The sequence below is a fragment of the Salvelinus namaycush genome, chromosome 41 (genome assembly GCF_016432855.1).
Source record: "Salvelinus namaycush isolate Seneca chromosome 41, SaNama_1.0, whole genome shotgun sequence".
NCBI classification, from domain to species: domain Eukaryota; kingdom Metazoa; phylum Chordata; class Actinopteri; order Salmoniformes; family Salmonidae; genus Salvelinus; species Salvelinus namaycush.
Genome location: NC_052347.1, coordinates 17587187 through 17600759, shown reverse-complemented (window position 1 = coordinate 17600759; position 13573 = coordinate 17587187). Strand labels below are relative to the sequence as shown.

At 41.5% G+C, this 13573-nt stretch overlaps 1 protein-coding gene across 2 annotated transcripts; it reads left to right on the top strand.

Moving 5' to 3' along the window:
- Nucleotides 1-940: 940 nt before the first annotated feature.
- On the top strand, nt 941-12354 carry LOC120034509 (ER membrane protein complex subunit 10-like). 2 transcript variants are annotated; one of them, XM_038981099.1, is made up of 8 exons: nt 942-1076; nt 3748-3814; nt 3936-4048; nt 4146-4256; nt 4371-4555; nt 4709-4799; nt 9765-9865; nt 12068-12354. In XM_038981099.1, exons 1-7 carry the CDS (start codon nt 981-983, stop codon nt 9852-9854), a joined length of 753 nt encoding a protein of 250 aa, XP_038837027.1. In that variant the 5' UTR covers nt 942-980; the 3' UTR covers nt 9855-9865; nt 12068-12354. The 2 variants fall into 2 exon arrangements, with proteins under 2 accessions (XP_038837026.1, XP_038837027.1); XM_038981098.1 differs by lacking the exon at nt 9765-9865 and having other exon boundaries at nt 941-1076.
- Nucleotides 12355-13573: the final 1219 nt, after the last annotated feature.

Genomic DNA, 13573 nt, shown 5'->3' with positions numbered 1-13573 from the left:
CGTGTTCTTCAATAAGTCACACGAACACTTTGTTTTTTATATTCGTTTGATGTTCTGCTTTTAGCGTCTGTGCGTCCTTTGTTGTGTTTTATTGTTTTATCAAATTTCCCCTTTGGGAGATTAATAGAGTACTATCTTATCAAATTTCCCCTTTGGGAGATTATTAAAGTACTATCTTATTTGACTTTTTTAAACATAATAAAAATGTTATTTAAATACACGCTAACCACACGTTTACAAAAATGCTTGCATCCTACATTGAGGAACTGTATTTTTTTTTTTTTAATGACCTGACTAGATCATAGAGGAACAATTGTCCAGACAGAGGCTTGAGTTTAAGGTTTATTAACCTAACTTCACACAGGATACTGTTTGGCCGTAGCCCACGCCAAATAAATGAAGCACAACCTATAAAACAACCTTGACCTTCTCTTGTGAAGGCCAGACGTAAGAGAGAGAATAATGGCTAAACCTGGTTTTAACTTACAATGCTCCATCCCCCTGCCCAACCCCCCTCCACGCCACTCCGCCTACCACCAGGAAGCCCGGCATCAGAACATTCCAGGCATTCCCGTGATTGGCAGATAGCAGGTTGATTGGCATGTCGGACCCCGCGAACACTGGGTACTGGTAACTAATAGCCTAACACATAGCTGGGTACACAACCAACTAATAGCCTAACACATAACTGTCTGTGCGTGTCGCTACAATATATAATTTCTGACATTTAGGCCTAAGCATTATTGAATTGTGTCGTTTGTGAGGGTTGGCGTTTCACACCTGAGTCACCAAAGAGTAGGCCTACCTTTCGTTTTTCAATCTCCCGTTTTAGACATTTCAACAGTCCTGCATGAAGTTTGCTATCAACGCTACTCTATCGCCACCTGCAGTTTACTATAGGTTGGTGCTCGTTCTCCAGTGTACTACGTCATCGCGTAACATTGTAGTTCCATGTTTACTTTGAAGCACGGTCCGACAAAATGGCTTCAGTACCACGGTCGTTTTTGTTACTGTCAATTATTCCCACAATACTTATTTTGTGTGCTGATTTTGCGTGTTGCAACACTGGCAGAAAGGTATGTCAAAACCACTTTTTTATTTTCTTTGCCAATATCTAATTCCATTAACTTAGACAACTAGTGTGCTTGCTGTTAGCTCTTGCTAACCGTCCGACCTTAGCTAACTAGCCAAATGAGTTAATGAAGACAACGCATGAATGCAAAACAGCTGTTTAATATGCATCAAATACAGCGTTACTTACTGTGCAGATAACGTTTTCACCAACGTCTATCAAACACGTAACGTTGGCTAAGTAGGCAACAAAATTAGCGTTACAGTAACGCTAGCTAGATTGATATTATGTTGTTTAGCTAGCCGTAGTTAGTTAGCTAGCTATCTAGGTGGGTGGCTTTGACAGCCTTGGTGGTGGTGCTCAATTTATGTCACGCCATGGTAGTCATTTGTAATATTGCACGGATGTGTTCAACACATACGCACTGTAAATCAAGCCAATAAGAATTCGAATCAATACCACTATGTTTGAATGGCAGGACCAATTTGTGGAAATGTCATCTTACATCCTGAACTGCTCATTGTAAAGTGTTCCCAAGGTAGATATCTCTATTACAGCATCCAATGGAGCCCTAGCTAGCTAACTGCACTTTTTGCTCCTTCTTGCTGCAGCACTTCTGTTGAAAAATGCAGTAAGTAAAACTGCTAGCCAGAATAGATTCCGATCCTACGCTTGTTTACATCTGCGTTGGGGTCGGATAGTTTCGATTCTTGTTTAGGGTTAATACACCACGGGGGATGAGAAAATGCGTTACACATAAAAAATGTCCCATTATCCCAACTGTTACACCGAGAAGAATGAAGTACTGCTAGTTTTTAGGATAGTGGTCGCAGTCTGCGGTTCTGAAACACATCAGTGCCTGTTGAATTGGCGCCTTTTCCTAGACCATGTTGCAATGTGCATAATAGCAAAGTAAACCATCATATTGGTGTTGAGAACAATGCGGCTGAGGCAGCAGCGGAGTTAGGAGAGGAGAAAACAGCACTTGCCTTAATTGTCTAAGAAAAATGAGGAGAGAGGAAACGCAAAATTAATTAGGTCTATAATCAATAGCCTAACTGTTAAATGTAAGACAGATTCTGCTTCTGTTGCCTATTTGAGTGTTTAGTTGATAGCCTACTGATTCTGTGAGCACCAACAGTTTCACAAATTCTGCTGTTTTTAATCTTTCCTATGCTGTAATAAAGGCTTTACACTTTTTTTTAAATTAGACCAGCCTCTCTGGTATTATTTATAATTTATTTAGTGTTTGCACTGTTCCAGATTATTATTATGATCATCCTTATAATAATATGTCATTATCATTAGTAGGCATAGTATAGCAACCTTGTATAACCACCATCAAGCTGTAGGCCACAGAGTGCATCCTGTTTAGTCTTAATACCATAACTTACTTAGGCCTATATTTCAATACTTATATAGGCTACTGCATCACTCAATCATTTATCCGTTCATGTCATCACACAGCAATGGAATCAAGCATTTTAGTTTTAAAATAAAATAACAAGCAATGATTTAATTAATAATTAGCGTAAACAATAAATAGGCCTAAACTGTTTCATTTCGGAAATTGCATTCATAAATTATTTTAGTCTTTGCTGTAATAAAGGCTTTACAAAAAAACATTACAACAGACTCTAATTTATTTAGTGTTTACATTGTTCGAAACGGTCAGAAAAATTATATTGTAGTCTAATAGCACCTGTTTGGCACACACAGGACAAGCAGCGCTTGCTCCATACCATCTTTTTCTTGATCTCCAGTATTTTCCACAACTAGCTAAATCTATTCCACACATCTGGCTTCCCCTTTACCTCCTGCGCAACCAGTAAACGTTCCCCTGCTTCAAGTTTGTCACGTCCTCTGCATTCATTTTTCTGTCACATGTGCTAAGGTGTACAGAGTTTGTTATAACCAATTTATTGATGTGATTATGATATGCTATAGGTCAGGCCCTATTGGTCACGTGCATGCGAAGCATACATGTGTCACATAAAGAGAGCACAGGTTGAGGGAATAGGGATAGTTTTTCCTAAACAAATGAGGAATTTCGGTAACAGAACTTTTCAGTCAGAAATGGCTGTAATTATGTTGCAGCTTCAGCAAAACAGACAGTGCTATACACACTGATGTTCTGTGGTGGTCTCTGCAGCAGGGAGGAGAGAGAGACAACGGGTGCTAGTCACACAGTCATTCGCTGTCTTTTTTTTTTTTGTAACACAGAGCAGCAAATCTGAGCCAGGCAGCACAATCAAATCAATTGCGGTCGGACTCCCTCTAGTCATTTGTGTCTTAACTATTTCATCAAACAGTTCGCTTAAAGCATCAGACAGGCTCTGTGCATATAGTTGAAACACATAGGATGTGTCAATCGATTGGTCGAAAGAACAGAAAACTATTGGTCGACCAATATTTTTTTTTAGTCGGGGACACAACAAAGGAGCTGATTGGCTGACAGACACTGCCATTAAAAAATAAATTCTCGGTCTAACATTTGGGATAATTGGACAATTCGTAGTACAACACAATTCTGTGGATTGAGGTACATTTTCCAAGCCATATCTCGCTCCAGCTCCGCGGTGTCTTAATCTAAACAGGAAGCTTGTCCAACCACAGTAAGTAAGAGTCGGAATCTATTCTTTCTAGTAAAACTGCATCTATTTCCTTCTCCACAGACTGGTGATGGACTGGACACAGACTTCAGTGGATTCTCTGTCCCTTTTGAGCATTCCTTTGAAGTTGGTGAGTATGTATTGTCTAACTGATACGTTATTCTTCAAAGTTCCATTTACCAAATGAAGGAGATATCGAGGTCACAATTTTGGTGCTCATCGTGTGTTGTTATACCATTTATTTCTTTCAGATGATGTGTCTCGGTTCCGTATGCGTGGAGCTCTGCAGTTAAGGGGTGGGAGGGAGACCAGTGTGTCCCTCTCCCAGAGCCAGCTATCAGAGGAGGACAGGAACACTCTGAAGGTGGGAGAGGAAGGTAGAGGCAGATGTGGTTTGGAGTTTACTGTCAGCAGTCAGGATTTTGTTCTGAATCGGTATTCCCCCTGTCCCTCTGACACAGGAAGTGGCTGTTGTGGATGGTCTGTACAAAATCCGAGTGCCCAGAGTGTCTTTGACAGACAGGCAGACAGAGCGCCAGATGGATGGCTACCTGACGGCGTTCGTCAGAGCGGTATGTGTGTCTCACCCTCATAGCAAGCTGAAATTAAAAAGACAACACACCTCATTGGCATTTTCTTTTGTAAACATATTGAAAACATATCTGTTTCTTCTCTGTCTCCCTCAGTGCTCTTTAGTTGAGTCCCACCTCAGCGATGTCATCACCCTCCACACTGATGTCTCTGGCTACCTCATCGGCGTTTCCATAGTGACCATTCCAGGCGCGTGTCGGGGGACAGAGGTGGAGGACGAAGTTGATCTGGAAGCCTTTAACACTACGCTGACCATCATAGCGCCTACCAATGCACCCCAGTGAGTCATCGGTCCTTATTGATGTTCTGGTCACAGAAATATGGTTCTGGCTCTATCAAATCTTCATTTGATTTGATTTTCTAACTCTTTTGGGTCGACTTCAACCTTTATCTTTCTCTGTCTAACAATATCCTTCATCATCCTCTCCCCCAGGCCGGAGACTGCTCTATTTATTGAGCGCATGGACATAGAACATGAAAAGAGAGGCAAGCCACAGGAGCAGAAATCCTTCTTTGCCAAATATGTAAGTGTGCATAGACATCTGTAGTTTGTGTCCTGCACTATGTCATTATGACTGTCTATTGGTCTATCCCTGGGCTCTTCAAGTCTTTTAAACTCTGCTCTGCGGTTTAGTCTTGAGCTGCTCTGTTCCGTTATATATACACTAAGTGTACGAAACATTAGGAACACCTGCTCTTTCCATGACAGACTGACCAGGCGAATCCAGGTGTAAGCGTTGATCCTTTATTGATGTCACTTGTTAAATCCAATTCAATCAGTGTAGATGAAGGGGAGGAGACAGGTTAAAGAAGGATTTTTAAGCCTCGAGACAATTGAGACATGGATTGTGTATGTGTGCCGTTCAGAGGGTATATGGGCAAGACAAAAGATTTAAGTGCCTTTGAACAGGGTATGTAGGTGCCAGGCGCACCGGTTTGTGTCAAGAAATGCAACGCTGCTGGATTTGTCCGCTCTCAACACTTTCCCGTGTGTATCAAGAATGGTCCACCACCCAAAGGACATCAACGCTTTCGACACCTTGTAGATAGGGCTGTGGCGGTAATGAAATGTCACACGCCGGTGATTGTCAAGCAAATAACTGCTGGTCTCACAGTAATTTACCGTTAATTAACAAACACATTTAGCATCTCCTGTCTTCCACACATAGCCTACAAGCCACTGATGGAGATCTTTGGAACATCTACATTTTAAACAGTCTAATAAATCCATGTAATATAGCCTACACCATCTCAATAAATCCATTATTTATTTTAGACAGGTCTAAAGAAACATGATATGAAGAAAATGTGGTCTATTTCAGAACAGGGTAGCATAGTGTTAGTCCCTTGATCTAGCTATGCCATATGGCTGTGGGCTGCACTAGTTCATTTAGCAGACAAGATTTGCTTAGAATTCTGTGGCATTATTTTATAATATGAAGAATACAATTGAACATGGTTGAATAAAATAGAAAGGATATTTTGATTTGAGGGAGTGCACACATATTCTGTGTTGAGCAATTAACAAAGAAACAGGTACTCCTATATGCTTCATTTAGAGATATTTATGTAACTTTAGTTGTGATACAAATGTTGGGCTATATGTTTTGATTTGTAATACATTCTATGGCTGCATGATGCGACTGTAATGATGATTTGAAAAAAGTCGCATGAAAGGCATGAGCTCTGCTTTGTTTCTTGCGCAGGTTGTATACATCAGTCTCTCATTCACAATTTGACAAGCACTTGATAATGCCTTGAATTCTCTGGCGGCATCCCCTTTGTGTGGCCGTATTGCTCCTAAAAAAATCCATGCCATTGCCACCAGTGGCCGTTGTGCCCTTGGGCTGAATATAATAATTATAATTCCCTTCTCCCGGCTGCGTGATCCAAAGCACCTCTCACTCAAATGGCTCTCCGTCACGTGATCATGTCTTTCTCACAGGCTACAAGTGAAGACAGACACTTCGGGGACGCCACTGCGCGCGTCCTTATCCAATTCCGAGGTGCATATTGAAGATATTGAAAGTACTGTCCACATTTACTTTTCGTCAGCCAACAAGATGAGAAGGCCTAACAAATAGCAAAAGCACTCGACTATGTCAATCTACCATCCCCCATAGTACAAAAATTGACCTATTCTGTGCGAGAAATAAATATTCCAAAAATAGTCTGGGACAGTTGTGGGATGGGATAGATCCCAAATGAATACCACCACTAGCATCAAAAAACATTTTTTAAGCGATGAAGCTGACACAACAGATCAGAACGTTTAGTTTAAAATGTTGCTAAACTATTAGGCATTTCTTCACATTATAAGCGCAGCAATGCGCACATGGCTGTAGGCTAAAAGTGCGGATGTCCATTAGTGGGAAAACATCATTCTCAAAGGTGACCGCAAATGCGATTATGCATGTAATGCTTTTATTTATATATATATATATATATATATATAAAGGTGTATTTTTATGGTGAAAATTGTCTTCCCCAAACTTGACTCACATGCTGCGTATGTATGCCAGTTAGGCTCTGAACCCGTTGTAAAGCTGATTTAATATGCCTAATTTTAAGAAGTTATTTGGCCACTTTTGATGTGGTTTGTATCACAACTAAACATATAGGCCAGGCTACATGACGTGTGCGACTATGATTTGAAAAAGTCGCCCAAAAAAGGCAGGCGCTGTTTCTTTCCTTACTGCACACAAGCTGGGCATCATTCACAAGTGATAGGCTAATATTGTCACCCATCAGACTATTCTTGATTTATTCTTGTCTTTACATAACTAAATTCCACACATTATTTAGTATTTGATTTAGAATGTACAATTATTCACCAGTCGGAACGGGCAGGGGGAAAATATACATGTCATCTATGCACTTAAATAGCGAATAGAGGACGATTTTCACGTGGTTCATTTTCTTGCCAGCCAGGTCGGCTATACTCCCTTTGTAAAGAGAAGCAATGTGCTTAATATTATGAAAGTTGAGAAATAAATATAGTAGGCCTAGCCTATAGAGGCCATCACACGCATGGGCTCTCATTTAGTGTTTTGATTTTCGTTTACATTTGCATTGATATCAAAGTGATTAGAGGAACAATAGAGAGCTGAGTACCAGGCAGTTAGCAAGTTTTGTAGGCTACTAATGATCAGCAGCAGCATCAGAGCTTGGAGAAGCCTAATTACCGTGACTAAACGATCACGTGGAATTTGACTGTAATCATGACTCGTGATCGCTGGTGTGGCAGTAATACGGTCACCGTAACAGCCCTACTTGTAGAGTCCATGTCCCGATGAATTGAGGCTGTTCGGAGGGCAAAGAGGGGGGTGCAACTGAATATTAGGAAGGTGTTCCTAAGTTTGGTATACTCAGTGTATATCTGCATGTTCTTAGGTGTCTTTGTTTTGTCTAACCCTAGCCAATCTGGATATGTCCTGTCCTGAGGGGTATGCTACGATTTGAAGCTACTCAGTGTTATCTAAAGCTAGCCAGCTTCAGTTAGCTTCACATTCCAGCTCAGGCTTTATCTGTACTACGAAGGTTGATATTGGTTGTCCGCCTGTCGCTAACTCTACGTATTTTAACACACAAAGTTGTCTTCCTCAAATGAAGGGGATGGTGATGCAATCTTTGCGAGAGGGAGGGAATCTGATTGCGTTGGTCGTCAACTCGCAGCTCAGACACTTAAAACCTCTCTAGGGTATGTGGGACGGTAGCGTCCCACCTCGTCAACAGCCAGTGAAACTGCAGGGCGCCAAATTCAAAACAACAGAAATCCCATTATTTAAATTCCTCAAGCATACAAGTATTTTACACCATTTTAAAGCTACACTTGTTGTAAATCCAGCCAAAGTGTCCGATTTCAAAAAGATTTTACGACGAAAGCACACCAAACGATTATGTTAGGTATGAGCCAAGTCACAGAAAAAGACAGCCATTTTTCCAGCTATAGAGTGCAGTAACAAAAAGCAGAAATATAGATAAAATTAATCACTAACCTTTGATAATCTTCATCAGATGACACTCATAGGACGTCATGTTACACAATACATGTATTTTTTGTTCGGTAAAGTTAATATTTATATCCAAAAATCTGAGTTTAGGCAAGACGCTACTGTATCACTTGGCAAAAAGCCTGAGAAAATGCAGAGCGCCAAATTAAAATTAATTACTATGAAAATTACTACTATAAAATCAAACTTTCATTAAATCACACATGAAAGATACCAAATTAAAGCTACACTGGTTGTGAATCCAGCCAACATGTCATAATTCAAATAGGCTTTTCAGCGAAAGCATACGATGCTATTATCTGAGCATAGCACTTATAGTAAACAAAAGAGAGAAAACATTTCAACCCAGCAGGCGCGACACAAAACGCAGAAATAAAAATATAATTCATGCCTTTGACGAGCTTCTGTTGTTGGCACTCCAATATGTCCCATAAACATCACAAATGGTCCTTTTGTTCGATTTAATTCCGTCGATATATATCCAAAATGTCCATTTATTTGGCGCATTTGATCCAGAAAAACACCGGTTCCAACTTGCTCAAACGTGACGACAAAATATCTCAAAGGTTACCTGTAAACTTTGCCAAAAAATGTCAAACTACTTTTATAATACAACTTTAGGTATTTCTTAACGTTAATAATCAATAAAATTGAAGACGGATGATATGTGTTCAATACAGGATTAAAACGATATGTAGCATGCCTTCTGTTTGATTGAAGTGCATGTCCAGGACACCTGGAGTGCCTCGACTTCAAGATGGCCGTATTTCTTCATTACACAAAGGAATAACCTCAACCTATTTCTCAGGACTGTTGACATCTAGTGGAAACCGTAGGAACTGCAATCAATTCGCTTAGAAATCTGGTTTTCCAATGAAAACTCATTGAAAAGACACTGACCTCAAAAAAAAAAAATCTGAATGGTTTGTCCTCTGGGTTTCGCTAAATAAGTTCTGTTATACTCACAGACATGATTCAAACAGTTTTAGAAACTTCAGAGTGTTTTCTATCCAAATCTACTAATAATATGCATATCTTATCTCCTGGGGATGAGTAACTGGCAGTTGAATTTGGGTATGCTTTTCATCCAAACGTGAAAATGCTGCCCCCTACCCTAGAGAAGTTAATTCAGGATAAATTGAGTTAGCCCTGAGTTAACCTTGAATGGGAGCAGGGTAGTTCTGATGGATTTGTTGCCATAGAAATGTACCTGGCTAAAAGGTGAGCCACTTCCGTGGTATCAGATATCCCGAGTTTAACTCAGTTGACCAACGTTACCTCACTAACTGCACAAACCGCGTTCATAGTATAGGGCTCTGTGCTGTGTTGTTTTATGTGCTGTGCTTCCATTGCTGTGTTTGATTTAATCAGTGCTGTTGTCTGAGTCTGTGTTGCTGATTGTGACTGTGTCATTTGTTGACTCAGTGCTGTGCTGTGCCGTTTGTTGACTTAGTGCTATGCTGTGCTGTGTTCCAGTGGTATTTGATTCTGGGAGGTGCAATCTTCCTCATGGCCAGCAGTTCGGCACAACCCTCAGCAGGGGGAGCCGAAGAGCAGCAGAGCTGATTCCCACTCAAGTACTGTTCTCACTTTGGCTCATTCAGCAACTCACTCTGGGCTGTTAGCCTATGTCTGTGCCGCGCTCCGTGTCTCTTCTGCTTCTTGCAAGCTTATGTATATACAGTGGGGAGAACAAGTATTTGATACACTGCTGATTTTGCAGGTTTTCCTACTTACAAAGCATGTAGAGATCTGTAATTTTTATCATAGGTACACTTCAACTGTGAGAGAAATCACATTGTATGATTTTTAAGTAATTAATTTGCATTTTATTGCATGACATAAGTATTTGATACATCAGAAAAGCAGAACTTAATATTTGGTACAGAAACCTTTGTTTGCAATTACAGAGATCATACGTTTCCTGTAGTTCTTGACCAGGTTTGCACACACTGCAGCGGGGATTTTGGTCCACTCCTCCATACAGACCTTCTCCAGATCCTTCATGTTTCGGGGCTGTCGTTGGGCAATATGGACTTTCAGCTCCCTCCAAAGATTTTCTATTGGGTTCAGGTCTGGAGACTGGCTAGGCCACTCCAGGACCTTGAGATGCTTCTTACGGAGCCACTCCTTAGTTGCCCTGGCTGTGTGTTTCGGGTCGTTGTCATGCTGGAAGACCCAGCCACGACCCATCTTCAATGCTCTTACTGAGGGAAGGAGGTTGTTGGCCAAGATCTCGCGATACATGGCCCCATCCATCCTCCCCTCAATACGGTGCAGTCGTCCTGTCCCCTTTGCAGAAAAGCATCCCCAAAGAATGATGTTTCCACCTCCATGCTTCACGGTTGGGATGGTGTTCTTGGGGTTGTACTTATCCTTCTTCTTCCTCCAAACACGGCGAGTGGAGTTTAGACCAAAAAGCTCTATTTTTGTCTCATCAGACCACATGACCTTCTCCCATTCCTCCTCTGGATCATCCAGATGGTCATTGGCAAACTTCAGACGGGCCTCGACATGCGCTGGCTTGATCAGGGGGACCTTGCGTGCGCTGCAGGATTTTAATCCATGACGGCGTAGTGTGTTACTAATGGTTTTCTTTGAGACTGTGGTCCCAGCTCTCTTCAGGTCATTGACCAGGTCCTGCCGTGTAGTTCTGGGCTGATCCCTCACCTTCCTCATGATCATTGATGCCCCACGAGGTGAGATCTTGCATGGAGCCCCAGACCGAGGGTGATTGACCGTCATCTTGAACTTCTTCCATTTTCTAATAATTGCGCCAACAGTTGTTGCCTTCTCACCAAGCTGCTTGCCTATTGTCCTGTAGCCCATCCCAGCCTTGTGCAGGTCTACAATTTTATCCCTGATGTCCTTACACAGCTCTCTGGTCTTGGCCATTGTGGAGAGGTTGGAGTCTGCTTGATTGAGTGTGTGGACAGGTGTCTTTTATACAGGTAACGAGTTCAAACAGGTGCAGTTAATACAGGTAATGAGTGGAGAACAGGAGGGCTTCTTAAAGAAAAACTAACAGGTCTGTGAGAGCCGGAATTCTTACTGGTTGGTAGGTGATCAAATACTTATGTCATGCAATAAAATTCAAATTAATTACTTAAAAATCATACAATGTGATTTGTTTTAGATTCCATCTCTCACAGTTGAAGTGTACCTATGATAAAAATTACAGACCTCTACATGCTTTGTAAGTAGGAAAACCTGCAAAATCGGCAGTGTATCAAATACTTGTTCTCCCCACTGTATGTGTTATACTGTTATGTATATATGTGTTATACTGTTCACTGATTTGATTAACGCTAACATTTTTCACTAATCATTTTTCCTGTTTGTCCCTCCCCTCCTGTCCTTGTCATTCAAGGTCAATGCTAATGATCCAGTGCTAATGATCAGTTTTTTTTTTGTCACTGCAGACCTTTAATTAATCCAGGTGTGTCCCATTGATTAGTAATGAGCTAAAGCACTCTGGTAAAATAGGATTGGACAACATACACACCTTCATTGCTAAAGTGGATTAGATTATCACAGTTTAAGTAGCCAAAGTCACCAGTCATTTTGTGCCTCCTTCTTTTACACACTTGTCATTGGCATTGACCCTGAGATGTTTCACTTCACTGTTCACCTCACTCTCTGTCATTGGGCATTGAACAGGATGAAACTGTGGGACTGTTGTGCAGGAGAAGCATCACTAATCACAGCTTGTAGTCTTACCCTGAGTTAGATTAACATCTTGTATCATTTGATAATAACATCTGCCTCCCTCTCTCCAGTGGATGTACATTGTTCCCCTCGTTCTCTTCCTGATGATGTCAGGAGCTCAGGATCAGTCCGGGGGTGGTGCAGCTAACGGAGGAGGCCGATGATCGCCATGCCAACATGATTTATGTGGAGCAGTTTCTTCTACTTGTAAATAGTTATGTAGAGAAATGCACACCATTCAACACACTGTTACACATAGACTAATATGGACAGATGAGCTAACCTTGAGAACGTATGTCATGAACTTCATTTTTAATATTGAAGTGATGGGGAAAATAAAATATTTATTACTACCTGATAACTGTGTCTGTCTGACTATGGTATTGATAGCCACTAGCCAGTATGATGCCGCTGGATATGTATTCAAGAGTGGGGTGGGTGGGGGACGCTGAGTAAAGAGAGAAATGGGAGTTGTTTTCAGTCTTCTCTACTCCACTAGATGTCCTCTTTCTCTGCCCATCCAGAATGATGCCTTATTGAAGATTCGTTCAACGTTAACGCAATTCGATGGAGGATGACAAAGGGAAATTGACGCTTTCGTGAACATGTCACCATGGACAATATTTGCAGCATTTTGTTAGTGGTAATTCTTAAAAGTACATTGTGTAATAGCTGTAGACAGTAGTGTAATAAGGTGTGTTTATTATGTGTTTAGCTATTGCAGTGTCAGAGAACTGTCATTCAGATCACATACCCTGTCCTGCCATTAATCTCTATTTTGTTGCATGGCTTGACTGGCACGCATATTCAAGCGGGCACATAAAACCACATCAAAGCAGTCTTGCTTCACAGTCCAATAATACAGTGTTGCCAGGACCCTCTCCTCAAATTTCTTCTCTGATCTGTTACTCTGTCCCTCCTCGTGAAAATCCTTCTGCTGTCCATCTTCTATTCAATTCTCTGCCTGGCTCTCTGGTACTGCCTTTAATCCCATCTCATCTTTACTGAATTCTAAGCCATAGTTTCACTCTGTCTCAGTGTCTTACCACCCTTCTCTCTGTCTGTCTCTACCACCCTTATCCCCCTGTGTCTCTCTACAACCCTTCTCCCTCTGACTCTACCCTTCTCCTTCTGTCTCTACCACTCTTCCCCCTCTCGGTCTCTACCCTTCTCACTCTTTGTCTGTTTTCCAATCACACTTCTCTCGCTCATATTTATAAGAATGAGTCAGGCTAGGGGGATTGTAGAATGCCAGCAGTATAGCTTTAGAGACAGAATGTTCTGGAACCCCAGTGTCAACATGGGCCACCCCTCGTCAGTCAGCCTCAATGTTCATTTGTCTGTTTTTAGTCTATGTACACAGCTGTGAGGTGTAGCCCCTTATTTTCAGAGGCTCAGTGTTGAGCTCCATCGCTTTAGTGTCCTCTGCCCCTCACCCCACATCACCAGCTACCACTTTGGTCCTACAAACACACAGCATTATGTTAGGCTCTGCCCTGAAACCTTTAACCTCAACCTTATCCCCATGTTCCTCCCACCTCGCTCTGTTAACTTGAGAAAGGAAGGGATGAGGCGAC

Coding starts and splice junctions, on each gene's coding strand:
- LOC120034509 (XM_038981098.1), top strand. CDS start 981: ATGGCTTCAGTACCACGGTCGTTTTTGTTACTGTCAATTATTCCCACA. Junction 3,815..3,935: donor TGAGCATTCCTTTGAAGTTG/GTGAGTATGTAT, acceptor TATTTCTTTCAG/ATGATGTGTCTCGGTTCCGT. Junction 4,800..12,067: donor AATCCTTCTTTGCCAAATAT/GTAAGTGTGCAT, acceptor CCCTCTCTCCAG/TGGATGTACATTGTTCCCCT.